The 25,004-nt window shown below is 41.7% G+C and overlaps 1 protein-coding gene across 2 annotated transcripts in view; it reads right to left on the bottom strand.

The window, feature by feature from the left end:
* Positions 1 to 25,004, bottom strand: part of LRRC56 (leucine rich repeat containing 56) — a 650,173-nt gene that overhangs the window by 428,486 nt on the left and 196,683 nt on the right. For both annotated transcript variants that reach the window (XM_078682840.1, XM_078682841.1), the window contains one exon: positions 4,375 to 4,471. In XM_078682840.1, the coding sequence (XP_078538966.1) occupies positions 4,375 to 4,471 (97 nt within the window). The remainder of the gene's footprint in view (positions 1 to 4,374; positions 4,472 to 25,004) is intronic.

Genomic DNA, 25,004 nt, shown 5'->3' with positions numbered 1-25,004 from the left:
ATGTCATCCCTCTGAAATCCAAAGTCTTCCCTATTGTAACTGTACGAGTGGGAATAGCAAATCTAACCCCTTCAAAGCCCAACACCTTCCTTAATATTGCTGAGGGAAGACTGGGAATATAACATTTAACTCCTCCGAAGTCCATCGTTTTTCCTAATACTGCTTAGGCTGGAATGGGAATAGTAAATCTATAGCCCCCACCACCCCCGAAATCCAACACTTTCCCTCCTATTGCTTAGACTACAGTGGGAATATTAAATCTCAACCATCCAAAATCCAATGCCTTCCCTACTGTTACTTATATATGAGTGGGAATAGTAAATTTAACCCCTTCGAACTCCAACACCTTCCCTTCTGTTGCTTAGGCCGGACTGGGAATATTAAATTTAACACATCAAAAGTCCAACACCTTCCCTACTTTTACTTTGACTGGAGTGTGAATAGGAAATGTAACGAAATCCAACACTTTCTATACTGTTGCTTAGACTGTAGTGGGAATAGTAAACCTAACCCCTACGAATTCCAACACTTTCCCTATTTTTGATTAAAATCGATTTTTAATAGTTATTATAGTACTTGTATTGTTCTCATTATTTTTTTAGAAATGTGTGTAATTTGTAGAGAATTATTTTTACTTTCTTTCTATACTAAATACATATTTTAGATATCTATTGTTTTAATTTGTTTTATTCATAATACTATTTATAAAGAAATGTAAAATAAAATATCATTAGTACGAGGGGGGGTTTCTAACTATGATGCACCAGTACTCCCCTGCAATGCCAATAATCTCTGGCCGCCCTACTACTATACATGAAGAATGCAACTGTTTTCATTATCTTTGATGGCTTCTGATGACTGGAATACTGTGGCCTTGCTGTGTTCAAGGCACCATGGTTTTATTTGTTGTCTTTGTAACACATAATCAACAATAAAGAGATGGTTCCTAAAAAAATATCATTAACATACGTAAAATAATACTTTTTTATTTAGTGGACAGTATAAGATTTTTTTAAATATGTTACATTTCATATTTTATTTAAGGTAAGTAATTTTGCTGTTATATAGATATAGATGAGTTAATTTAGAATCTATTGTACTATTACTGCTGAACAAATGAATATTAGAAAAACTGTTAATTTATTGTCAAATTATTTTAAAATTATATATATATTCAATTATAAATATATATAATTTAAGTAAATTCACTTTAGATTATTAGGTTTAAACTATTTTATATTTAAAGAGTGACATGTTGAAAATAATTTACTTATAAGTCAATATTTACTTAAAAAACAATATTTGTTTCTATTTTTAGACAATATTTTTGCAAACGATATTTTTGACACTATATTCTGTCAATGATCCAATTTCCTTCATGCAAGTATCAAAAAAGAGTTGATCGTTTTACTTTATAATGAAGACTTCCCAGTCTAGCCAGAGTGGAGTATTCCTTAAAGGCACTCTCTCCCACCAAGGTTACAATTGGCATGCTTCATCATAGAGTTCCCCAATACTTTGTATATCAGGGTGAGCTTCTACCTTGAGATTCAAGGGAGCATATATCAAGAAGTGGTGATCTCAGTTGAAAATTGCCAGCTCTGTATTCCTGGACAATGTCTTTGACAGAGGTCTGTTTGGCAAGATTAAAAATAAAAGTGATGCTGCTAAGTCCCGATCACTGCAGCATCACCGGTTTAGAAGTTTCAGCCACATATAATGCCAGAAACTTCCTAGTAGTTTTCCTCAGAACCAGACCAACATATCTTTCAATTCCTAACTCCTACACAATTTCATAGCATATTCTGCTCATTCATTCTCATGCCATACTATTACATACAAACTGATCCAAGATGTTTTCGCGGCTTATGATAGGTAGTTCACACCAGTTCCTTAGGGTACTGGCGAGCTTTGTAGTCGAACATATGTCAAATGTTCCTACACTGTTGTATACCTATATTAGATTTCCTGGTCCTGCACACTGTAGGTTGAGCTTAAACCATAGTGGAAATATTGTTATAATATTTAGGGTTATAATGTTTTTTTTTTTTTTCGAAAGTATGCTAATTTGAACATTTTTGTTTATTGTAAGAGCTACACATAAATAATAAAAATAACAACACTGTACGCCTTAGTGTTATGCATATGGCCTACTATGATAATCCTGAAATGAATTAACAACAATGAATGTGGACTTTTAATACAAATTGTGACTACTTGCTAAATAAATATCATACTATTATGACAGCAGTAGATACATTTAATTTGTAAAAGTTATTAAGTTAAACGTTTTTATTATTAATATATAGTGACATTGGTACATGTAATGTACTAATCTGAAGCATCAGATACAGGGGCAGATGTATCAATATTGGATACTCCAGAGAAGGATTCAGGCTGAAAGGCTGCCTCTCTTAAGTCTTCCAAAGGGGTAGATGATGGCTCTGTTCCTCATTGCCCACCTGTAGTTGCTGCCTCCTGTCTTCTTGATGCACCTTCTCCCTGGTGAGGGAAACGGGCCGTATCATTGCTTCCCGATTTTTTTCCAAAGACCTTCTGGTGACATGTACAGCATTTATCCTTTGCTGTATCCTGGTTCTATTTTGTCTTTTGTTGCCTCAGGAACAGATATGAAAGATTTCCCAAACAGCTTCTCATGTTCAGAGACACACTCCTCTACAAGAATTTCCAACTCTTGGACAATAAATCTATGTTTTCTCTTCCTGCCAACATCCTCTTGGGATTCCTGGCTGAAATTCCTCCTGTGATGGAAGAGACATTATCTTTCTGTTTGCAGCTGCAAGTAAAGGTACTTCCTGAAAAGGGTGGGGTAATCACTTAAGCTGATACACACACACACACACAAATAACCATCTGCCAAAGTGGAAGGTACATTAATCATATTTTGAAATTCCTAATTTAGATTTGGTATTTGTTGCTATTTAGGAATTGGTAATTATCATATTCATACATCAGGTCGCTAGGATCCTACGTGTTTTCCAACCACATTGTTCGTTATTTCAAACTATGCATGTTGCCATATTCTGTAGAGGAGTTTTTCTTATAATTTAGAAGTTTAAACTTTTAAAAAAAGGCTTACATTAAAACAGTCTCATGTCTACCATTCTGATATGGAATGATGAGGAGACTTCAATGTCCCATAGTTTAAAGAATTGCACTTGAGTGGCTTTGTATTTTATCCCTGTAATGTTTCACATTATTTTGTTTAAAGGGAGTTATTTATTTAGGAAAATAAGGTTTCTAGTGAGAAGATTAAAAAAGCCTGATGGGTACGTTACTACATTTTATTTTTAGAATAGTTAATGGTAGTGGGATTTGCTGAGAAGTTTCTACCTGTTTTGATGTTTCACACAAAAGGTTGTTTTACGGGCAGGTTATTACAAAAGAGCATATCTTGACATTAATACCAGCAACAGTCCAATTTGAGTAACCATAATAATTCCCAAAGTCTGGAAAGATGAGATTTGTAATTATTATTTATCAAATGTATTAAATTCTATGAAGAATGTTCATTTATGGCTGCATCCTTTTTCCTATCCAATCTTAACTGCACTTCAATAAAGAAACGGCAAACAAAATGTGTGTTTTATGTTTATTGGTTATAGCAAGAAAGCAGTTGTTGCCTGCTTTTACGTTTTTGGCTTGCTTAATTTGGTTGTCTGCTTTTATGTTTTTGGCAATGCTTAGCATTGTTATCCTAAGTGCTCTTAATGTGCTGTTGATAAACATTTGGGGGCATATTATCAAGACAGGCGATAAAATGATCGCCTCTTTAGTGGCAGAAATCTGCTGCTAAAACAGCGATAATGGGCTTGATAATATGCTCTATGGAATTCCATTTGAAGCCCATGTTAAATGTGAAGGACATCTAACATGGGCTTCAATTGGAATTCCATAGAGCATTTTATCAAGCCCATTATCGCTGTTTTAGCAGTAGTTTTCTGCCTGTCTTGATAATATGCCCCAAGGGCTTTGCAAGAACAAATAAACACACATTATATTATTCTATCTAGAGATGAATTTTTCAGCTGTGATTCTGAGAAGCAAAAGGAAGGCAAGGATAGAGAAACTGTTATGTGTGGAGGCAGTGCGTGTAACATTAATATTCAATGGTGCAGTGTGGCTGGAAAACAATGTTTCAATAATATAATCACCTATATTTATTGAAGTTCTCTGAAAGGGCTGTAGGAGGAACTACGTATAAAAAAGAACTATGAAAAGAATATTTTCTAATTTTGCAATTGAATTGATTGCCTGCAATGCACATAAATGTTTGATCAGGGCACAAGACAAATTTGCGGCTCACTTGCTACATACTATCACATTACTGTGACATGCTGTAAGTTCACCTACCTTCAGTGATGAGAAGGATGACATCCCATCTAAATCCACAAGCCCACACCGAGCCATCCATAGTACACTGAGTTTGGATAATGTTGTACCCAGATCCCTTTTAAAATAACAGAAAAGAGAGCAATCAACATTCGACTAAAAGTACTGCTAGGGTTGTGGAAGTGACTTGCGTTTTACTGAATGGGTGTATTATTTGAACTTCCAAATAGTTGCTAATAGGTGGTAATACATTTTGTTCGAATATGCAAGGTTATGAGAAGAATACATAACGGTGGTGGTACTCTTGCCTTAAGGATGAGCAATTAAAATTCGATTTTTATAAATAAATGGCCATTCTTGTATTATTATGAAAAATTATATTTCAGAGTCTGCCTACTACTCTGCAGAGGAGGTCTCTCTACCACAATGTGTAAACCACAACATATCATCTAAACAGTATGTTTGCAGCAGGGCTCAATGCAATATTTTGTGAGAAACTTTAGGAAGGCCAGCTGACTCAACAAGAAGAAGTGGATGTGGTAACGATGTCAAGGATCATTGCTTTCATCTTTTATTTGGGTGTCAAGAAGGAATAAAAGAATATGGGTTGATGCTTCTGAACTTAGATATCTTCCTTTGTTTGTGACAAAAGGGCCAAGGCTCAGCATGGTATTGGTACCAAGTCTCAGGTATCGAATCATCCCAATATTACATTTTCACTTGTCCTTGCAATGATAGCAATGGAGAGAAAAGGCTGTTTGAGGGATTTGGAGGCACCCTATTAACTCAGGGGTAAGAGGAACTTATGGCTAGCAAGAACAATAAAACAAGCATTGGCATAGCCAATAGGTCTCGCTTTTGGGACCTCATAAGTATTTAGTTATTCTGCACAATATCCTTAGTACAACAACACCAACTGTTGCATGGCGAAACACTTACAAGGTCCCAAAGGTGAGCCCTATTGGCTATGCCAATGCTTGTTTATTTTTACAAATTAAGCATTGCTTCAAGTACACATCTACACACAAGCAATGCTGAGTCCTAGAGAAGAAACAAAGAACCAATCGTGCTAACAGCCTGAACGGCAGCAAACACACCCGGTGTCAGCGCTTTACCTACAGAGTTAAAATACTGTGTCCAGTACAACAGACCCTGGGGTTGGAGGCTTTTGAGGTGAAGGACGGCCTTGGTGTGAACAAAACAAAACTGTGAAACCGGAAGCCAGGACAAAATCTCGCAAGTGTAAGGAAAGGCGCACTAAAAAGATGGGACGGAAGAAAGAACGGGTGTCAGGAGGGAAAGAAGAAGGAATAAGGGAAGGATTGCAGGTGAGGTAAGAAGGAAGGCAGGTGAGGGAAAAAGGAAGAGGGACAGACGGAAGAAAGGACAGACAGAAGGAAGGAAAGAGTGAAGGATGGAATAATGGAAGAGAGGCAGGAAAGAAAGGTGGGAAGCAAGGGAGCAGGGAAAGGAGAAAGAATGGAAAGTCTGGGATCCTTGGGCAAAGGATGGAGGCGGACAGGGGATACTATGGAGGGACAAATAGAATGAAGGAAGTAATGACAGGGAACGTGAGAAGGAAAGGGTGGGATGTAAAAAGGTAGGGCAGAAGGAAACATGGAAGGTAGGAAGGATGGGCGGAAGAGGGAAGGTAGGGCGGAGCAGACCGAGGGAGGGGGAAAGAAGGAAGGTGGACAAACAGGGAAAGAACCTAGGGAGGGACAGAGAAAGGGGGCAAAGAGAGAAGGAATAAAAGGAATGAGAAAATAATGGGGCAAGAGAGAGAAGGAAAAAGATAAGGACGAGGGAATTAAGAAGGTGAAGGTGAAAGAACAAAGAAACAAAGCGCAGGGGTGAAGATGCAGTTAGGTACGGGGCTAGAAGGATGAAAGATAGGAAGAACTAGGGGCATATTCAAGAAGAGCCGTCCACACACAGCAAAAAAAAAATACAAGAAGTATTACATTTGTAAAAGCTTATTTGCACTTTTGTTAACACACAGGTGGGTAAGTTTTACAGTAGACACCAGCTTCATGTGAGATGGCTACAAAGAAGTATTACATTCTTCTGTATCAGCTTGCACCTTTGTCAACAAACACTGAAGAAAGACTGTGTATTCGAACTATCTGGTACACATAGAGAGGATACATTGATAAACATGTTAGAAAGACCACTTTGTTTCCACAATATTTGTTGAATCTTTAATATGGATGCCTATACCTAAACGGTGATGGATATACGCTGCGGTTTATGGCAGATTACTATGCATATTACACTACATAGGTAGTTCTTTTTGTGTTATTGGGTATGCGGACACCGTGAAAGGACCATGGCCAGGATGGGAACAGAAGTGGGGGTCGAAGGGCACCTCCATAAAAAATAACAAATAAAAAAAGCAGCAATAACCCGGGAAGCCAGCACTAGACAGTACATCAGCAGAAGCAGATAGAGAGGCTATAGGGGGGCAGCTGACAGAAACGCAGAAGTGGGGTGGCTGACAAGCAAGGCAGGGAAGCGACAGACAGAAGTGAGGTGGTGAGCCAGCTGATAAGTGAAGTAGGGGGGGCAGCGCACTGAAGTGAGGGAGGAGGACGGCTCACAGAAGCGAGGTACAACAGACACAATCACACAATAGGGCGGTGAAAAGGGCACGCAATGAAGACACTGATCCGCTCCTACTTGAACAAGATGTGTGGCCCCAAGAAGCGCTCTGGGGTGGGGGAAGGGCGTTGAAGTGCGAGCAAGCAAGTTGGAGAGGCGGAGCGTGTCGCGCGCGCTTGTGCACGTAACCGCACGCTCTATGTCTCACAAAAAGCTGTGGTCAGCTTTTTGAAGGCCACTAACTAAAAGTCTCGCCAGAGCACTGCATGCGCTGGCTCAGGCGAGACCTAAAAAGCTGGTAGGTAGAAAGCTATTTCGTGTCCTGGGGACTTCTACCTGACCGTCTAACAGAAAGCAGAGGACTGAAGTATGAAACTTCAGAATAGTACCAAAAAGTGTTGCTAAAACGTACGTGACATTGTGCCAACATCCTATTCATTAGAAAAAAAGTAATGCATTAAAGAACCTGTACCTTTATCCCACATTTCAATTTAGTTAACATAACAGGCATTGCTGCAGTCTTAGCACAGAAAAAACAGTAGTTCACCAGACTGTAGTTGTCTCAAAAGTTAAACATGCCTTACAAGGGAGAGCTACTGTGAATTTTCTGCAACAGATGATACATGCTCTAAAGTCGGAATTGTAACAATCTAACAAGATCAGAAATATGGGGAGGTACAACAAAACACACAAAGAAGCCCTGTTATACAAGCACAAAAATGGAGGAAATCATTCATATTGAAAAGCAAAGCAGATTCTAATCTGAGCTCTGTGGCAGAAGACAGCAAAACATGGCATCCAGTTTGAACGGTGGATGCAAAACAGAGATCTGAGTACGATCATATTAACTGAGCAAAGCAAGAGTGTAGCTGTTCCTAAAGAGGCAACAAAATACAGGTAGGAAAATACAAAAATTATTGGGGGGGGGGAGACTTCCCTTTTAGGAAGTGATGACCTCACATACCTGTGAAGGTGTCATGCTTCATCACTGGGCGTTTTTGCTCCTTGTGGAGAAGGAACTGCAATACCCCATAGGGCCCACAAGAGGGCTCTTTGGCAGAGATCTTTCAAAGTAAAAAAGCAGTGAGGGTGAGTAAAAGTGTGTGGAGGAGGTGAAACTGTGGGTTAAATATACCACGGAGGTACCCTAAGGATGAAATGTATTCCTGGGTCCCCCCCCTCGTAAAGTTAAAAGCAATAGCTAAACTGTTACTTCCCAGCAATGAGGAAACACAATGTAGTCGTGAGTGCTAGTGTGTGGGTCGGGTCGACATGTTTCACTCCCTATTGGTCCAGGAGGGATTCAGGCATTTATTCAGGACTGAAAACAAAAATGAATATCTGTCCCTACCCAGATTAAGGAATGGTAGAGTTGTGGTGTAAGTATCAATAGATTACCAACCTGTACCCTCATAAAAGTGAGAGTGGTAAAATAGATGAAGGGAAATACCATTGTGGTGAAAAACCTAAAACAATCGACCATGTAAGAGAGGGGAGACAAAATAGGGTAAGAATAGAGTAGAGCCCCTGGAAAATATCTACAGGTGCTTTCAAATAACATGCTTGAGGTGCAAAATGGGGATTTCGCATTGCTGGGTGTCACTCATTCTGAAAACTAGAGTGAGGGACATGCTTTCACGTGCAGGTTTTCCAGCCTGTGAAATGTCTGTGTTATTGCTGTATCTGCGCTCAAAGGGAACCAGAGCACACCACTCTATTTGCAAAGTTGGCGAATATACTAATGGGATCTACATTACATCTGCTGCTTTTTCAAATAGGGATCGCATAGTGCCTATAGGGTCAAGAGTGTGAAATTTATGCCGATCTGTACTTACAATGTATTGTGGAAACTGGGAAAGGATTAGCATCCTCTCCCTCTGGGTACAAGTGAGGGAAGTCCGGTGACCCGTGAATCCAATAGTATGCATGCATGATTTGTGCTGCTCTATAGTATGTTTCAAAGTCAGGTGCATCTAGTCCAGTCATCGTGTAGGGGAGAGTTAGTGTGGACCATCCTACACGTGGTTTCTTTCCCGGCCCAGGTCAAGCAAGTCAATAGGGTGCGCAAAGTGTGAAACATTGCTTTTGATAATAAAATCGGTATACTGACAAACTGAAATAGGAATCTTGAAAGGACAATCAGTTTTATAAGAGTATACAGTCCATCAATGAGAGGGGAAGTCATATCCATTTCTCTATTGCATCTGTTAAACGTGGTATCGCTCTCTCATAGTTTTCACGTATTATCACCTCAGGGTCAGTGTGAATCTGAATCCCCAGGTATCGCACCGGCTCAATGGTCCACACCAGAGGGACCTCCATTTGAATGGACGAGCTGTGTGCTGTAAGCGGGAATATCAGTGATTTTTTACAGTTTACTCTCAATCCCGAGTGGCCGCCAAACCTCACCACCTAAATTCTGTTCAGGATTTCACACAATAATGTATCATCCGTATATGCCAAGATTATTAAATTATAGTTTGGGAATTTTATTCCCCGATGTATGTTATATTCACATAAAGTGCAGGCCAGAGCTTCTGCGACCAGAGCATATAGCAACAACGAGAGTGGGCATCCTTCCCTTATGTAATTGATAAAGAAGCAGAAATCGAGGAGGAGCCTAGCCGGCAACCATGATGGCCGCTTAATCCCTCGGCTCCGCCGACCCTCTCGCTTTCCGCCCGCATTGTACCTTATCCTGTAATTTATCCTTTCTGTGAGCCGAGTTATCAGGACCGGGAAGTGACCCCGATTCTAATGGTGTGTTCCCCGGCGATTCTACAGCGGCGGAGGTGGCGGGAAGTCCTCACCTCGTCCCGGCTCCTACTGGCGGTGAGACCGGGTCTTTGTTCGTGAGGGGCGGCCGGCCCCGATCACAGCAGCGGCGGCCATCTAGGACGGAGAGAAATCGGATGGTCGGAGTGGGGTTGCCGCACTGCGCTTCTCGCTGCAGGGATCCACTCTACTCTGCGAGTCTACGCGTCTGAAAGGTATCGCGGCTGCATGTGATACACTGTATCGTCTCCCCAGGACAGTTCCTTATCTCTCTCTACGCCTTGGTGGGAGCCATTTTGAGGATCGCGCGCTCCGCACTTGCACCGGATTACCCTGGGCAGCTACTGAAGCTCCAAGTGAGAGCCGCATTGCATCAGCGCTGTATGTGGTGTCGAACTGGAATCTGCTGTTCCTGCACCTATGGCTCGGTCGTGCTACGCAGAGAATCGACGGAGTGACCAGATGGTAGCGGTGAATGCTGGCGGTCAGCCTCGAGGGCTATTACATGCTTGTGAGCCCCGGGTGCAGAGAAATACGGCATCCTTTCTTCTTGGGACACCGCTGGTGATCAGCGATATTCTGGACGCTCTCGGAGCCTTACATAATGCCCTGCACGATAGTGCCCAGGATCTGGGGAGCCGGCTAGATGCTATTCTAATTAAGGTGCCCTCAACTGGACGTGCCTGTTCTCGAGTGCGGGGCGCTGCGCCACACCCTGTGACCGATTGCAGTGAACTCTCTATCCAGGTCAATACTGAGGCGTCGGAGGAGCGGGATCGGGCTGTCGCTGCGGTGTTGACCACAATGGTCGTGAAGAGGTCTGGTATTAGTGGATCATTGCGATGGCTGGGGAACCGTCTCCGGACGCCATGTCCGGCAACTCCTTTGTGGTATGAGGGCGTGACTCCCCGTCCCTTCCTGGAGCTGATTCTACTGTTCTGGCCAGCCGGCCTTTGGGAATTGCTACTGTGCGTTGCTTCTCTCTGTACCGTGTCTGGACACATGGCGTTGGTTTGGTCGGACGTTGTTGGACAGCATCCTGTTCTTATGTGGCCCTCCCGCATCCCTATTTCATCTAAGATGGCGACTATGCAACCGGACTCTGACGATGCACCTGAACGTCGGGGGCAAGGTTGAGGATGTTTACATGCTTACTGATGCTTGCATTGCTGGGATTGTGAGGGACGGACGATACATTGCTTGGACTGAACATTGGTATTACATCGACTCGGGGGTCCGGGGTTGAGCGGCTGAGAATATTTCTGTTGGTTGTCCTCCTCCTCCATCTTTTCTTCTTTCTCTCTTTCTTCTCTATCTATTCTTCGTTTATATTTTTCACTACTATGGGGCAGTTCCGGGGCGACAGGCACGCTGTTAGTGGGTTTGGCCGTAGCCATTACAGGGGTGCAGGGTGGGGGGTGCGGGGGGGGTTTGTTATTTTGTTTATTTTGTTCTGTGGTCCCTATCGCTCTTTTCCGGCTTTGGGAGGGTTCTTTCCTCTCTGTGGGGTTGGCTGTTTCTGGGTCTTGCACCTTTGCCTTTCCTGTGTTTTTAAAAAGAAAGCATTTTGTTTCTTGTTCTTACGGGTGGCTCTCTGGGTTTCCGCTTCGAATTGTTGCTTTTTGTAATGATGATTATTATCCGGTCTTATTGGTGCGGCTGCTGAAGCCTATATAGCTGCTGTCTTTATTGCCTAACTTTGATCGTTAATGGGGTACGCCCCTCTTGTTGCGTTTATTTTGTGTTCCTTGATGTCAGATGTGCAGTCTTTCCTGTTGCAGCCCCCTCGCTTTATCTAAACTTTAAAATGAAAACCTTCTATCCTGTGTTGCGCGCCCCGTAATTCCTTCTGGTTTACCTTGCCATATCCTGACTGTATATTGACCTGTTGCTCTCCTGTTTTTTCTTTCATCATTTATCTTTGCGGCCGGCCGTGATGGTTGTGGGCTTGCGCATGTATATCCTATTTTTGTCTCAATAAAGGTTTTTGAAGAAAAAAAAAAAAAAAAAAAGAAGCAGAAATCTGTCCATTCATGTATACTTGCGCCTGGGCATTCGAGTACAAAACTTTGATTTGTTTTATAAAGATGTCCCTGTAGTGCTAGAGGCACTCTTGTGGTCTGACACCCTGTGATGACCTTTGACTACCATTATTTTAACTGACTTTGATGTGTTCTTTTATCCTAGCAGGAATGTACAATGTCCTGCATATGCCTGTTTCTCTTAAAAGTTCCTTTCTTGTAATCTTGCAGTCTTTCATTCGGAACTATCACGGACTAGAACAGCTTTGCTAAGAACAGAACATGTGGGATGTGCATTTTAAAGCATGAGAGGGATAGAGAGGTGTGGAATGTACTTTTTGGTCTCAAAGTGCAGTGTAGAGAGCAGTGATACACAGATGTGCTCGGTGTTGTACATTGAGAGATGAAGTATGTGATGCTTTAGGGCATTGAGAGATGAAGTATGTGAATCTATAAGCAATTGTGCACAATTTTGCATTGTGTTGTACATTGATGAGAATTATGAAGTTCTTATTATTGGCTTTGACATGGCCTCAGGTCATCCTGAATTCTGACTTAGCCTTGCTTGAGCTTTATCTGCGTGCCTAGCAGCACTTGCAAGTTGTTTGAGTTAATCACATTCAAGGTCTTTTTGTTTGTGTGTGAGATTGTTTAATGTACTTTCGTGAGCTTTGTCAAGATAAAGGCTGGAACAAGCGAGGGAACGTGAGAACTCCTTCCTGCCATAGAATGCTTGCCTGAAAGCTGGCCAGTTTCAGGAGGGTTCCTAGTGCGGAGGGAAAGCTCTTGAACCTTCTGGTGTGTTTTTTGTAAAGCTGAGGGTTGTTGACTTAGAAACCGGGAGCTTGTACTCTGAACGGGGACTGACGCTTCTACTTCGGAGCATGGAACCCTGGTTGCTGAGCTCTTGACCACAGCTGTTTAATTCCCCCAGTCCGGAGGGGGCTAAGATGCAATGTTTGCACCAGGTGAAGTATTGAGTTTTGACTAGTACCATTGTGATGCGTGGTTCCAGTGGCTGTGGTCATTTGAGGTGCTTGAGCTTTGATTATTGCCATTGTGATGTTTGGCCAGCGGCTCTGATCATTTGAGGTGCTTGAGCTTTGCTTATTGCCATTGTGATGTTTGGCCAGTGGCTTTGATCATTTGAGGTGTTTTCTTTGTGATGTGTGAGTAAGTTGAGGTACATATCCAAAGTAAACATTTGATGTATATATATATTTCTGCTATCTTGCAGGACGTCCAGCATACTATATTTTATGTCATATTTTTTGCTGCTTGTTTATTCATCCGTATTATTCATGCATTTAACTGCTATTGCTTGCATATAAACATATATATATATATATATATATATATATATATTCACTGAAAAAACCATAGGTTATAGACCATATATAGTTAGGAATTAGCATTTACAAAACCTTGAAAATTCACTGAAAAAACCATAGGTTATAGACCATATATAGTTAGGAATTAGCATTTACAAAACCTTATTTTACTCACACAAAACCATTGAAATTCCATATATAGTTAGTTGCACTAACTATATATCGCGCACCCGCAATCCACTGCTGATGATGTCACATATTACATCATTCATGACATGGTCAGTGACATCACTGATGACATCACTGATGACATCTCAAATGACATCACTGATGACATCACTGATGACATCACTGATGACAACATACAGTGACTGTATGTTTCTGTAAAGTTAAAATGTGTCTTACATATTGAAGAATGAGTGGAAGTATAAGTGTCTGGACAAAGGATTTAGTAGGTGCATGACTGAATGTATGAGTGAGTGATTAAATGTGTCTCACTGACTGCATGGGTTAGTGACTAAACTGTCTTAATTTGTGCATCATTATGTCTGTTGTTCTGTAAACTGCTGCATGTGTTGATCAGTAGCTATATGATTAACTATATGGGTTACTGATTGATTGTCCAAGTATTTGTATGGGAGACTGAGTGTGTGTGTGGCTGGCTGGGAGGTGTGTGACTGTGCAGATCAATGTGTACTTGTATCAATGATTGTATAAGAAGGTAAGTATGTGTTAGTATATGTTTGAAAATGTAAGGTGCTCTATGTTTAACTGTATAGACAAGAAAATGGAAGTGTCATTGATTCTTTACAGGACTGACTAGGTGTGTGAGTAACTCCATGGATGAGTGGCAGACTGTGAGTGTCTGTATAGGTGTATGAGTGCATATGATAGTGTTGTAAAGATGAGTGATTGTATGTATGAATGATTGTATGAGTGAATGTGTGTGTAGACATAGGAATCAGTGAGTGCGTATGTAGTAACTAGTATTGGTGTGTCAATGGTTTACTCTGTATTTAACACTGGGTGAAACAGAGGTTATATTAAAATGTGAGGAGATGCATTGTATTGTCACATGAATGATATCATCAGTGATGTGGTCATTGATGTCAAATGAGATGTCATCAGTGATGTCATCAGTGATGTCACTGACCATGTCATGAATGATGTAATATGTGACATCATCAGCAGTGGATTGCGGGTGCGAGATATATAGTTAGTGCAACTAACTATATATGGAATTTCAATGGTTTTGTGTGAGTAAAATAAGGTTTTGTAAATGCTAATTCCTAACTATATATGGTCTATAACCTATGGTTTTTTCAGTGAATTTTCAAGGTTTTGTAAATGCTAATTCCTAACTATATATGGTCTATAACCTATGGTTTTTTCAGTGAATTTCATTGGTTTTTTAACAGCTAATATCTGTAGCTGTAAAATGTATTCTTCTTTAAATCCAAAAATATATTTTATATGTTTATGAATATTTTTTTTTTTAAATATTTTTTTTTCTTCGTTCCCGCTTCGCGAATCGGGAAGCTTCCCGTTAGCTGACCTTGATGCCGCGAAATAGACCGCGAGCCGGTAAACGTTTCTTTACCGCAACTGCCGCGTTAGAAAACAACATCGTGACGCCTCCCGTCCGCATGACGTTTCACGTTGTCGCGTGATACGTCATATGACGTGCTACGTTAGCGAACTGGTACGCGAAGCGAGTCGCAAAGCGCAGGTTTCTGGAAGCAAACCGGGAGGCCCTGCAAAGCGCTTAACGTAAACACAGCAGGTCATGTGACTTGGTAATAACACTTTTCATTGGTTCATTTCACTTTTGGTTTCCTAATGATGTAAGACTAGGTCATATAATATAAAATGAACACTTTTCATTGGTTGAGAACTCTTGTTTTTCCCAAATGATGAAAATCCCTCCTTCTTTCCTCACTCTGACTTTCATCTTTGTGAGAGAAAGACCCTTTGTTACCAGTGAGCAATGGCTTCTTTAGTAGCTTCAGCTGGTGCTTCCCCACCACCTCCACCACATCCAAGGAAGAGTGGACCACCTGCTCAAGTTATAATTCAACAAGAAGAGGAAGAAGAGGAACAGGACGACGAGCACGAAGAGAGGCAGTTTTTGCCTGAGGAGCCCAGGACGTCTCACCGGAAAGAAAACTTCATTTGGCAATTTTTTAAAATTCCCAAAGGTCAGAAAAAAGTAAATGCAAGATACGTAACTTGCCTTATATGTCAAGATAGACTGTCCAGAGGGACCGAGAAAAAATACAGTTTCGGAAACTACACAATGCATCGCCATATGACTAGGTGGCATCCTAACAACTACAGTGCTGCACAGTTTCGGAACGACCTAGATAATCTCCCTATTATGGCCAGAAGATCTGTTGTACCGGAAGTAACGGGACCAGAGGGCAGGGAGATAGTGCCAAATATACAAATGAGATTTGGTGAAGTAAAACACGTCTGCGTACATTGCGATGGATTCATTTGCTACGGAGAAAGAAGCATCACTCTGATCAACAGAGCTATTGACTATCATATGCAAGTTTGTACGAAACGCCCAAAATAATAAATACTTTTTTTTTGTTTTGTTGCTCCTGTTGAGCCCTTTACAATGAATCGTTTTCATTGCCCCCTCCAAGAAAAACCCCCAAAAATATAAAACTGTTCAGAAAAATTCAAAAAAAGTAAAAAAATGTTCAGAAAAATAATAAAAAAAATATAAAACAACAAAAACAATTAAAAAAAAAGTTCTTTTCAGAACTACCTCCCCGTTATTAAAAAATTGGTACAATATTTGGAACTGTGCCAACCTCTATTTCTCGTAGTTCGCTTCCCAGTTCGCTCGCCGGTACGCGAACCGGAAGTGAACCAAAAAATTGTTTACAAAAAAGAACAGTAAGTATAAGGGAAGGAAACAGACACTTATGTTAAAAGAAAGACAGCTATAAGGGAGTAAACTAGAGATACTATTACCTGTAATCCACTGCTGATGATGTCACATATTACATCATTCATGACATGCTCAGTGACATCATCAGCAGAGGATTGCGGGTTTTTTGGCAACGTGCCTTATCCACGGTTTAATAACGCTGCCTTTTGCTTTATATAAGTTTTCAAATTGTATGAAATATATACCAATAGGTCGTTATGAACCTTTAGGTAGTGCTTTTCTTCATGAGGTCTGGTCGCTTCCATACACATACAGATGTTTCAAAGATGATCAAGAAGTTTATCTGAATGGAGAGGAATGCACTGAGACGCCACATCATTCACTAATGTGTAGGCACATACAGTTACACGGTTCATGCAACAAACACCGACCAAATATGGCTTGCGTGTTGCAAGGCACGCCAGTTCCTGCTATCATCCCCACGTTCAAGTTGTTGGAAAATGGTAGTTATTTGATGCTCAATAATGAAGATTGTTCTGGGTTAATTAAAAGTATTCCTTTTATCGTAACAGTAAGTGAACGGGTTATTTGCTGCAGAAATGTTCTATTTCCTCCCACACATGAACATAGGGAGTTTTCAATCTCGCCACAAATACCAACCTTGGGAGCAGATTTCAACAGCATGGCAAGAATAAAAGCTCTTTTGTCTCAGAGAGAGGTGGCCTTGAGTTCGGCCCGTGAAACTTTCGTGCTTCACATAGCGAACACCCGTACAGAGGTGCAGACCCTTTTCAATACAGATTTGCCTTTCCATTTCAGCAAGATGGTTCGGACTATCTTTAACGCGTCCTCCACAAAGGCCCTGGCGCACTTTTTTAAAGTTGTTACCAGTGGTCTCGTGACTTCATTTGAGAAAATCTTTGGAGTCATCCCTGCTTTCTTTCATTCTATTTTTTCCACTCTGCTTCGTGGATTCCCATTTTTACTTGCATTACCAGCGGACGCTCTTGTGCTTTTTTACATTTTTAAATATGGATGTCCCTCCTGTGCAAGCTCCCGCCCTGCAGCTGCTGACACTGTTCCGCAATCGCATGCTAGAATATTATGGCACAATGCCGTTGGCGATATTAAGCACGGCATATGGATTATCTTTTCGATTCTCCTACTTCACCTGTGTCCAGCCTGTATTTCACTGCCTGACCTGTGATTTCGATTGGGCCATTGATTTGTGTCTCTGCGGACCGGTTTCTCCTGACGTCGACTTTAATCAGCTGATGACTCCTATCATTACTCACGAGTTGGTTTGTCCTGGCGAAAGGATTATGGCTGTGGCATTGATGCATGGACTAATTGGTCCCTGGAATTTACTGGCGGCAACACAGTCTTTCTTGGAACAGAGCTTTCTTGAAAACCCACCGAGCTGTCCTCTGATGGTGATAGAGGATCCGGTGCTGGGAGAGCACGTATGTTCTTTTCCGCTTTTAAATTGGATGGCTGAACTCTTTTCGGATGAAGACGGTGACTTCCTATTGGAGGCTGTTGCAGCTTATTTTGCATACACAGTTATGTCATAGACCTTTTTCATGTTTGATATGCTGAGTACTAGCATTTCATTGACAATTCATTGACTTATTTGTCAAGTTTTTATTATTTAGCTTGCCTATTGGCTTAAGACTCGATAAAGTACTTGGCTGTTTTATTTTTCTTTAGCATTAAATTTTCCTAGTTTTTAATGCTTTACCTTGCGGACCGTCCACATATAAACTTGCAATCTGCTCTCATGAGATGGCACTTCTATTATCTTATTCAGTTCGTTTCCGGATCATGGGGAGGTGTCATCTAGGTCCTGGATATCTTTACACCGTGTTAAGTTAGCATGGGCTCATTACCGGTTTAAACGCCATTTTTCCTTTTTTGCAACTTCTGCACACGACACTTAGTTGTTGCTTTAGCTTTCAACCTAGTAGTTCATCGTGGTTTACATGAGAATAATATGTTCTTGCTCTACTATCTGCTTTGCTTGTTAAACTATATCTGTACAGCGAGTGCTGAAGTTTCAAGAACAACACGATACAGAATTGTTATGAGGTCTGATCTCCACGACTTCATACTCACAACATAAGTGCAACTTCTGCCAATTCTGGGCATGAGGCGGGTTTTATATTGCTTTGCCGAACACACATACACAACAGTTGATGCGGTTCACATGAAGAGAGAGCTGGTGTATGCTGATGTGATTCCTTCAAATCTAAGACACTAAAGTATGGGCACGCCCTAAACCAACACAAAGAGACCTTCTTAGCAAATAATATAATATGTGTATTAGGGAGGGTGAGATATAAGCAGCCGCGGGCCGTGGAGGGAGTTATGGTGGGGCAGGGAGGCGGGGAGTGGGAGGGGCAGGGTGGAGCCCTCTCCACCCTGCCCCTCCCCCTCCCCGCCTCCCTGCCCCACCGTAACTCCCTCCACGGCCCGCGGCTGCTTATAAGTGTTGCTAACTCTTATTCATTTACAGCATGTTAACATACTGTCACCATTCGCTTTTTATGTACTAGTAACTATGCTGGTAATTTTGCTACTGATAATATGTGTACTTGTATTATCTAACATACTACGCCTGAGAAGACGGCATTAGTAAATAAACATTTCAAATACACATGTGTTCTTCTTAACTCCATGTTCTGGTTTCTAAGAAATATATAACGACCGACTGTTCATGAGTTCCACGTATCCTGAGGTACTATAAGTTCATATTCTGGATTGTCTAAACATTGAGAGTTTGTTATATCCAATGTGACACTGTACCTAGCTTGCTAAGGGGTTTTGATTACTAAGGTGAGTTCTGGGACACTTTAATTCGCCGAGGTTCCAATCCTCTGTCCACAGTTCTGTGTGAGAACAGAAACCCTGCGACAGGGGCACCCCTGAGCCTTGCTGGAGCTTCATCACACTTGCGATACAACTCCAGCAATGCGCCACCTTTACGGCACAGATACGTCACGCATCTGTGCTGTTTTTGCCCCATGATGCGCCGCATTGTAAATGCAGCACACCATAGGTGACGGAACAGCGGCACAGAATGACTAACACATCCCTGGTGATGCGCCAGTCATCATAAATCTATCCCTATGCTTCTTATCTTGTTAGAGATGAACCGCCATATGTATCATCAAAGTTTTTTGCATTTCCTAAATAGCGAACTTTAAGGAATAAATAGCGATTCTTTACCATTCCTAGTTTGCGATGACCTATTTGCTAATTACAAATTACCCATTCATTTCCATGCAGCAGGAGGCCCATAGGAATGAAGGTGCAATTTGCGATTAGCAATTACCTCATCGCAAATTACGAATTTTTCCGAGGGTGCAGGGGTGTCTCAAGAACACCCTGCTGCACCCCCGAAAAAGAAATTTGGGGGCATATGGCGCACATAAATTTTGAAAACATTCCTTTACCTCAAAAACGATTTTCTTTTTTTTTATATATTCATACTTTGAGTTTCAAAACAGTCTCAGAAACACACCAATTTGTCTTCAGCAGAGCAAAAGGTATGCACTCCAGAGTCTGCAGCTATCAAAAGCACAGAAATGCTGTAATTCCTCACACATATCTCTCATGTCACACCAATCAAAACTCTTCCCTCACTTTTTTTCAAAGCAAAACCCTGCCCCCTCTCTGCTTTTTCTGCATAGCAACCACCTCTTGCAAAACCTCTGGTGTTTCCAAGTTCACACAACAATGTTGCAATTGAACTCTGAACTCTCAGTGCACCTGCATATCCAGAGCATTCTTTCATTTAATGATTTTTTCTTCGCCACTCAAAATACATCTTTCAACGAACTCATCCATGCACACTAACTTTCTGTTTTCAGCAATCAAAATCCACCAATCACTCTTACTGCTTCATTAACACAGAAACTCCTCAGTTTTTTTCATTTTACACTCTCATTTTTTCAACTGCCATTTCATTGCCACACTTCATCTGACTGCAGCAGAACCTTCTCTCGCCATGTTTTCTGTCTGGATTGTTGGACATAGTTATATCTATTGGGCTCAAAGGTATGCTGAAAACAGGAATTTACCTAACCTCAATTTACAAGATGTGGAAATTAAGTGGTTTGGCCACAGAGGATTAAAATGTCACCAATTGATACCATTGGTGAAAACCTTTATGCATTTGCCAAAACCTGACCTGTTAATTGTGCACTGTGGAGGTAATGATTTGGGCACTTTGACTGGGGTAGGTCTGGAAATGCTTTTAAAGGACACCTTTGAGCAATTGATGGCACTTTTTCCTCAGACTGCCTTGGTATATTCAAATATATGCCAAAGACAAAAATGGAAAACTTGGAAAAATGGAAAAATGGACAAAAATTGGTCGAACCAATTTTGTCCACAAATTGAGAAATCGAGGAAGCATGTAAACAAATGTGTTTCAGCTTACATGAGAGACCATGGAATGGGCTCCCTGTACAACAATAACTTGCGTTACTACATGCAAGATATCTACAGAGGAGATGGAGTTCACTTCTCAGATGAGGGCAACAGAATTTTCACTCTGAATTTAAGACTGTGCATTGGTACCTACTTATAAGTACCTAAATGTACCATAAACCCAAAAGCTCTTCTCAGAGCTACCCTACATCTGATCACTCACAATTATTATTTTACTCTAACTTTTTTCACTAATTTTCAAGAAAGTACGCTCCCCAGAACGCTTCCCGGTTCGCGAACCGGGCGCACTCCACGCAAAAAAACTAAAAAAACGGTATATTTTTTTTTTGCCCTGCGAGACCCTTTCAAAGCCTCCACATCAAACCTAGGGGGTCAGGGACGATCTACTATGCCCCCTTATGGTAATTTGCCCCTTCGCTTTGGCCTCCTCTTGTCTCTCGATCCTACCGAGAGACAAGATGGCGGCCGCTACGGACTGTTTGGAATGTTTACAGACGCCGAAGAACCAATCAGCTTCGCAAACCTCCGTAACGCGAAAAGTACACGAAGCGGAGCGCTATTACAGATATATATCTTTTTTTGAACGTTAATTTCTCAAAATCCACTGGAGCACATATATTGAGACCTAGCAAAGGCACATCGGGCTACCAGTCCCTAATATTTTACCAAGTTTCGTGCAAATCCATTCAGCCGTTCGATTATTATTATTATTTATTTTTTTTGCCCCGCGGGGCCCTTTTAAAACCTCCACATCAAACCTAGGGGGTCAGCGAGGATCTACTATGCCCCCTTATGGTCATTTGCCCCTTCGCTTTGGCCTCCTCTTCTCTCTCGATCCTACCGAGAGACAAGATGGCGGCCGCTACGGACTGTTTGGAATGTTTACAGACGCCGGAGAACCAATCAGCTTCGCTTCACAAAGCTCCGTTGCGCGAAAAGTACGCGTCCTGGAGCGCTGCCCGGTCCGCTGTTACAGATATATATCTTTTTTTAAACGTTAATTTCTCAAAATCCACTGTAGCACATATATTGAGACCTACAAAAGGCACATCGGGCTACCAGTCCCTACAATTTTGCCAAGTTTCGTGCAAATCCATTCAGCCGTTCGGGCTAAAAGTGAGGCCAACCGCCCTATGGAAAACTCAATGTTAAAAACACGTTTTGGGACCCCCCTTTTTTCTCGGCCCCCCCTTGACGAACCCCCCCAAATTTTCAAGGGCTGCTCAGAAACAAAATGTGCCATTTTCCTGAAAATTTCAGCCAATTCCGTCCACAAACGCCAAAGTTATTAGACATAGAATTTTCAAAAATCCCATAGAGAAAAAATCCTAACTATATATACCTACTGGCGACTGGTTTTGGCCCCGAAACGCGTCGGACATTCTCTTTGAAATAAGAGGGAGCCTCTAAACACCGCCAGGGAGCCACGCTAAACCGGAGGGTCAAGGTGCTGCGGTGTGCCCTCACTAAAGCGCTTGCGCATTTGCTCTTTCATTTTGTCACCGGCTTGCCATGGTCGGAGTGAGGAGCTCCGCTCCAGAAGCGGAACATGTATCCATGCTTTCGGAGCCTGAAGCGATGTCGACTTTCATCGCCTGTCAGCACAGCATCTTCACGAACAGAGCGATGTTTGAGGCTACCCTTGCCTCCTACTAAAGGATTTTAAAGACATTGAAATCTGAGAGGAGACGTCAATCTACTTAAGATTTGAACGAACTACCCAACATGTAAAGACTACACTTACCAGAAGTCTTGGTGTCTGAAACTCCACCCACTCAGGGCGGTTGACGCCCTTTTCAAACGAATAAATTTGAAGAGTGCAAGCTGAGTGTGATGTTCTCCTTTCAAAGTCCATGAAGAAGGGGCGGGTTTTGGCCCCGAAACGCGTCGGACATTCTCTTTGAAATAAGAGGGAGCCTCTAAACACCGCCAGGGAGCCACGCCAAACCGGAGGGTCAAGGTGCTGCGGTGTGCCCTCACTAAAGCGCTTGCGCATTTGCTCTTTCATATATATATATATATATATATATATATATATATATATATATATATATATATATATTTATATATTAGAAAACGTTCTGCATTTGGCATCTGGGAAAGCCTTTCTGTTAGACAGCATTGTGTAAAATAAAACCCCAAGCCTTATTCTAAAAGAGAGAGTCCTTGCATTTTGTAAAATAAAACCCATTTATAGAGGTGTTGTTTGTAAAGTCTTTTGCTTCGCTGAGTGTTGAGCCATTGTGTGGGAGCTGTATTATCTGAGAAGAAAAGCTAGACAGTTCCCTACGCCCACCCGTTGCAGCCCTGCTAGCATGAAAGGCCATTCTACATAATCAAATGCTTTTTCAGTGTCTAAAAACACAGCTCCTGCTTAGATCCCTGATCTATTAGTTCAATAGTGCCAAAAAGAGTGCAGAGATTGCTGGTCAGCGATCTCCCGGGAACAAATCCAGATTGTTCCAGCCCTGTGATGCTGGGGAGTAAAGGGGGGGGGCCTGTACGCTAGGATCTTAGCAAACAGTTTTGTGTTCGTATTCAAAAATGATATTGGTCTGTAAGAGTAGCATTGCTCCGAGGGCTTTCCAGGTTTTAGTATTGCTATTAGCATCGCTGCCCGCATGGTTGAGGGCATAGTGCCCTTGCGGGCCATTTCTCCAAAGAGATTCGCCCTATGGGGGATAAGCTTTTCCTGCTATGTCTTATAGAAAGCCACAGTGAGGCCATCGATTCCAAGTGCCTTCTCGTCGGGCGTTTCTTTGAGTGCAGCTATTATTTTTGTTGGGCAAAGTGGGGCCATTTTCCCTATGGGCATTAATTAGCCACTTCATAGTTAAGCGGTATAAATAATCAATGGTAGCTTCGTCTGTTTGTGTAGGTCGAGTATAGCTTGGTATAGTATGTGCAGAACCTATATACAACCTGTGCTGCTGCACGTATAAGCTCTTCTGCATTGCAGTGTACCATTAGCACATCATTCTCTGGTCTATTTGGTCGGGTCAAGACCGCTAGTGTAGCACTCGGTCTATCTCCCTCCCCATATATTCTAGCCGTAGCATATTTCCCGAGATGTGTGAGCCTATTATCGGCTAATTCATTATATTCTTCCAGTGTAGTTTTAATCTGTGCGAAGAGCTGCAGGTTGGACCTCTCAACTGATTGAGAGCAGAACAGTGGGAAAAGGGGTTCTAAGCACAATTGCACCTATCCTATGTATTGCCTTGTTTTTATATGGTGCCGCGGATCGGAGATTCTTTTCCCTAGATCTCCCAGAACAAAAAACATTTTTGTTCTAACATACAACTTTTTCAAAATTGATCCAGCACACAAAATGGTATAGTAAGAATCTATGTAATCACAATTTTAGTTTATAAATCAAAAGAATACAAAATCAATTCAGTAGCAGAGTCTTGAGAAGCTTTTTGGGAGTTCAATCTTTATTTGATTTGTCACATGTGTAGCCTACACGTGTGAAGAATCAAATAAAGATTGAACTCCCAAAAAGCTTCTCAAGACTCTGCTACTGAATTGATTTTGTATTCTTTTGATTTATGGACCTCTCAACTGATGTCTGTTTCAGCACTTTCAGTTCCCCTTCCAGTTTCTGTAGCTGATTTCGGATAGATCGCAATACTCCTGCATGCTTTTAGATTGTAATAACACGAAAGTACACTTTGAAGGCTTCCCAAAGCATAGCTATTTTGGGGACACTGCCCATGTTAGTATTGAAATATTCATCAAGAATATGCGGTTACATCGCATGCGGTACAATGCATGCGATTACAAAGCTGCTGTTACAACAACCGCGTTGTTACAACGCATACCATTAAATCGCAAGTCATTTCTACGACTTGCTGTAGGGGTCGCGCTGGGTTTAGGTATAGTATTATTTACTATTCCAACTCTAGCATGCGCTACATTAGGGAAGGTGTTAGAATAGTAAATTATACTATTGCTTAGTTTAGAGCGCATCCTACAGCAAGTCATAGAAACAACTTTCATTATAATGGTTAGCGTCATAACTAAGCGTAGGCGTAAAATCCATTCCGCTCACGGAATTCACGGATTTTTGGCAAATTCGCAATCCGCGAACTCTCGCGAATTTGCCGAAAATTCGCAAATTCGCGCGAAGCGGATTTTTTTGCTTGGTCGCGCTTGACAAATACAACATTATACAATTTTGCGGCGCACGGCGTTCACTTACCGTCATTCAGCGCTTGAAGAGTTGTTTTTCTCCATGTTTGCGTGTGCTGCGCCATTTTGGATCTTGCTGCGGGATCCCGCGGGAGTTTGTCGACCGCGATTACGTCATCGGGGCTTGCCACCTTGCACAGCGAAAGTTTGTCAACGCGAGTACGTCATAAAGGCCCGTGATCACGCATCGCGGGAGTAAACACTTGCGAACACGTAGATGCGGCGGGCAGCGACAATCTCGCAATTGCGAGATTGCAAAATTTGCAATTTCGCACAAGAAATCCACCAGCAGGCAGCATAAACCTTGAAAATGATGATTTTTATCAGAATAACTCCTCAGGTTGACATTTGCCTGCACTTTTTTTTGCAAGG

The sequence above is a fragment of the Lissotriton helveticus genome, chromosome 3_1 (assembly GCF_964261635.1).
Source record: "Lissotriton helveticus chromosome 3_1, aLisHel1.1, whole genome shotgun sequence".
Taxonomy (NCBI): Eukaryota; Metazoa; Chordata; class Amphibia; order Caudata; family Salamandridae; genus Lissotriton; species Lissotriton helveticus.
This window is presented reverse-complemented; position numbering and strand designations above follow the sequence as displayed.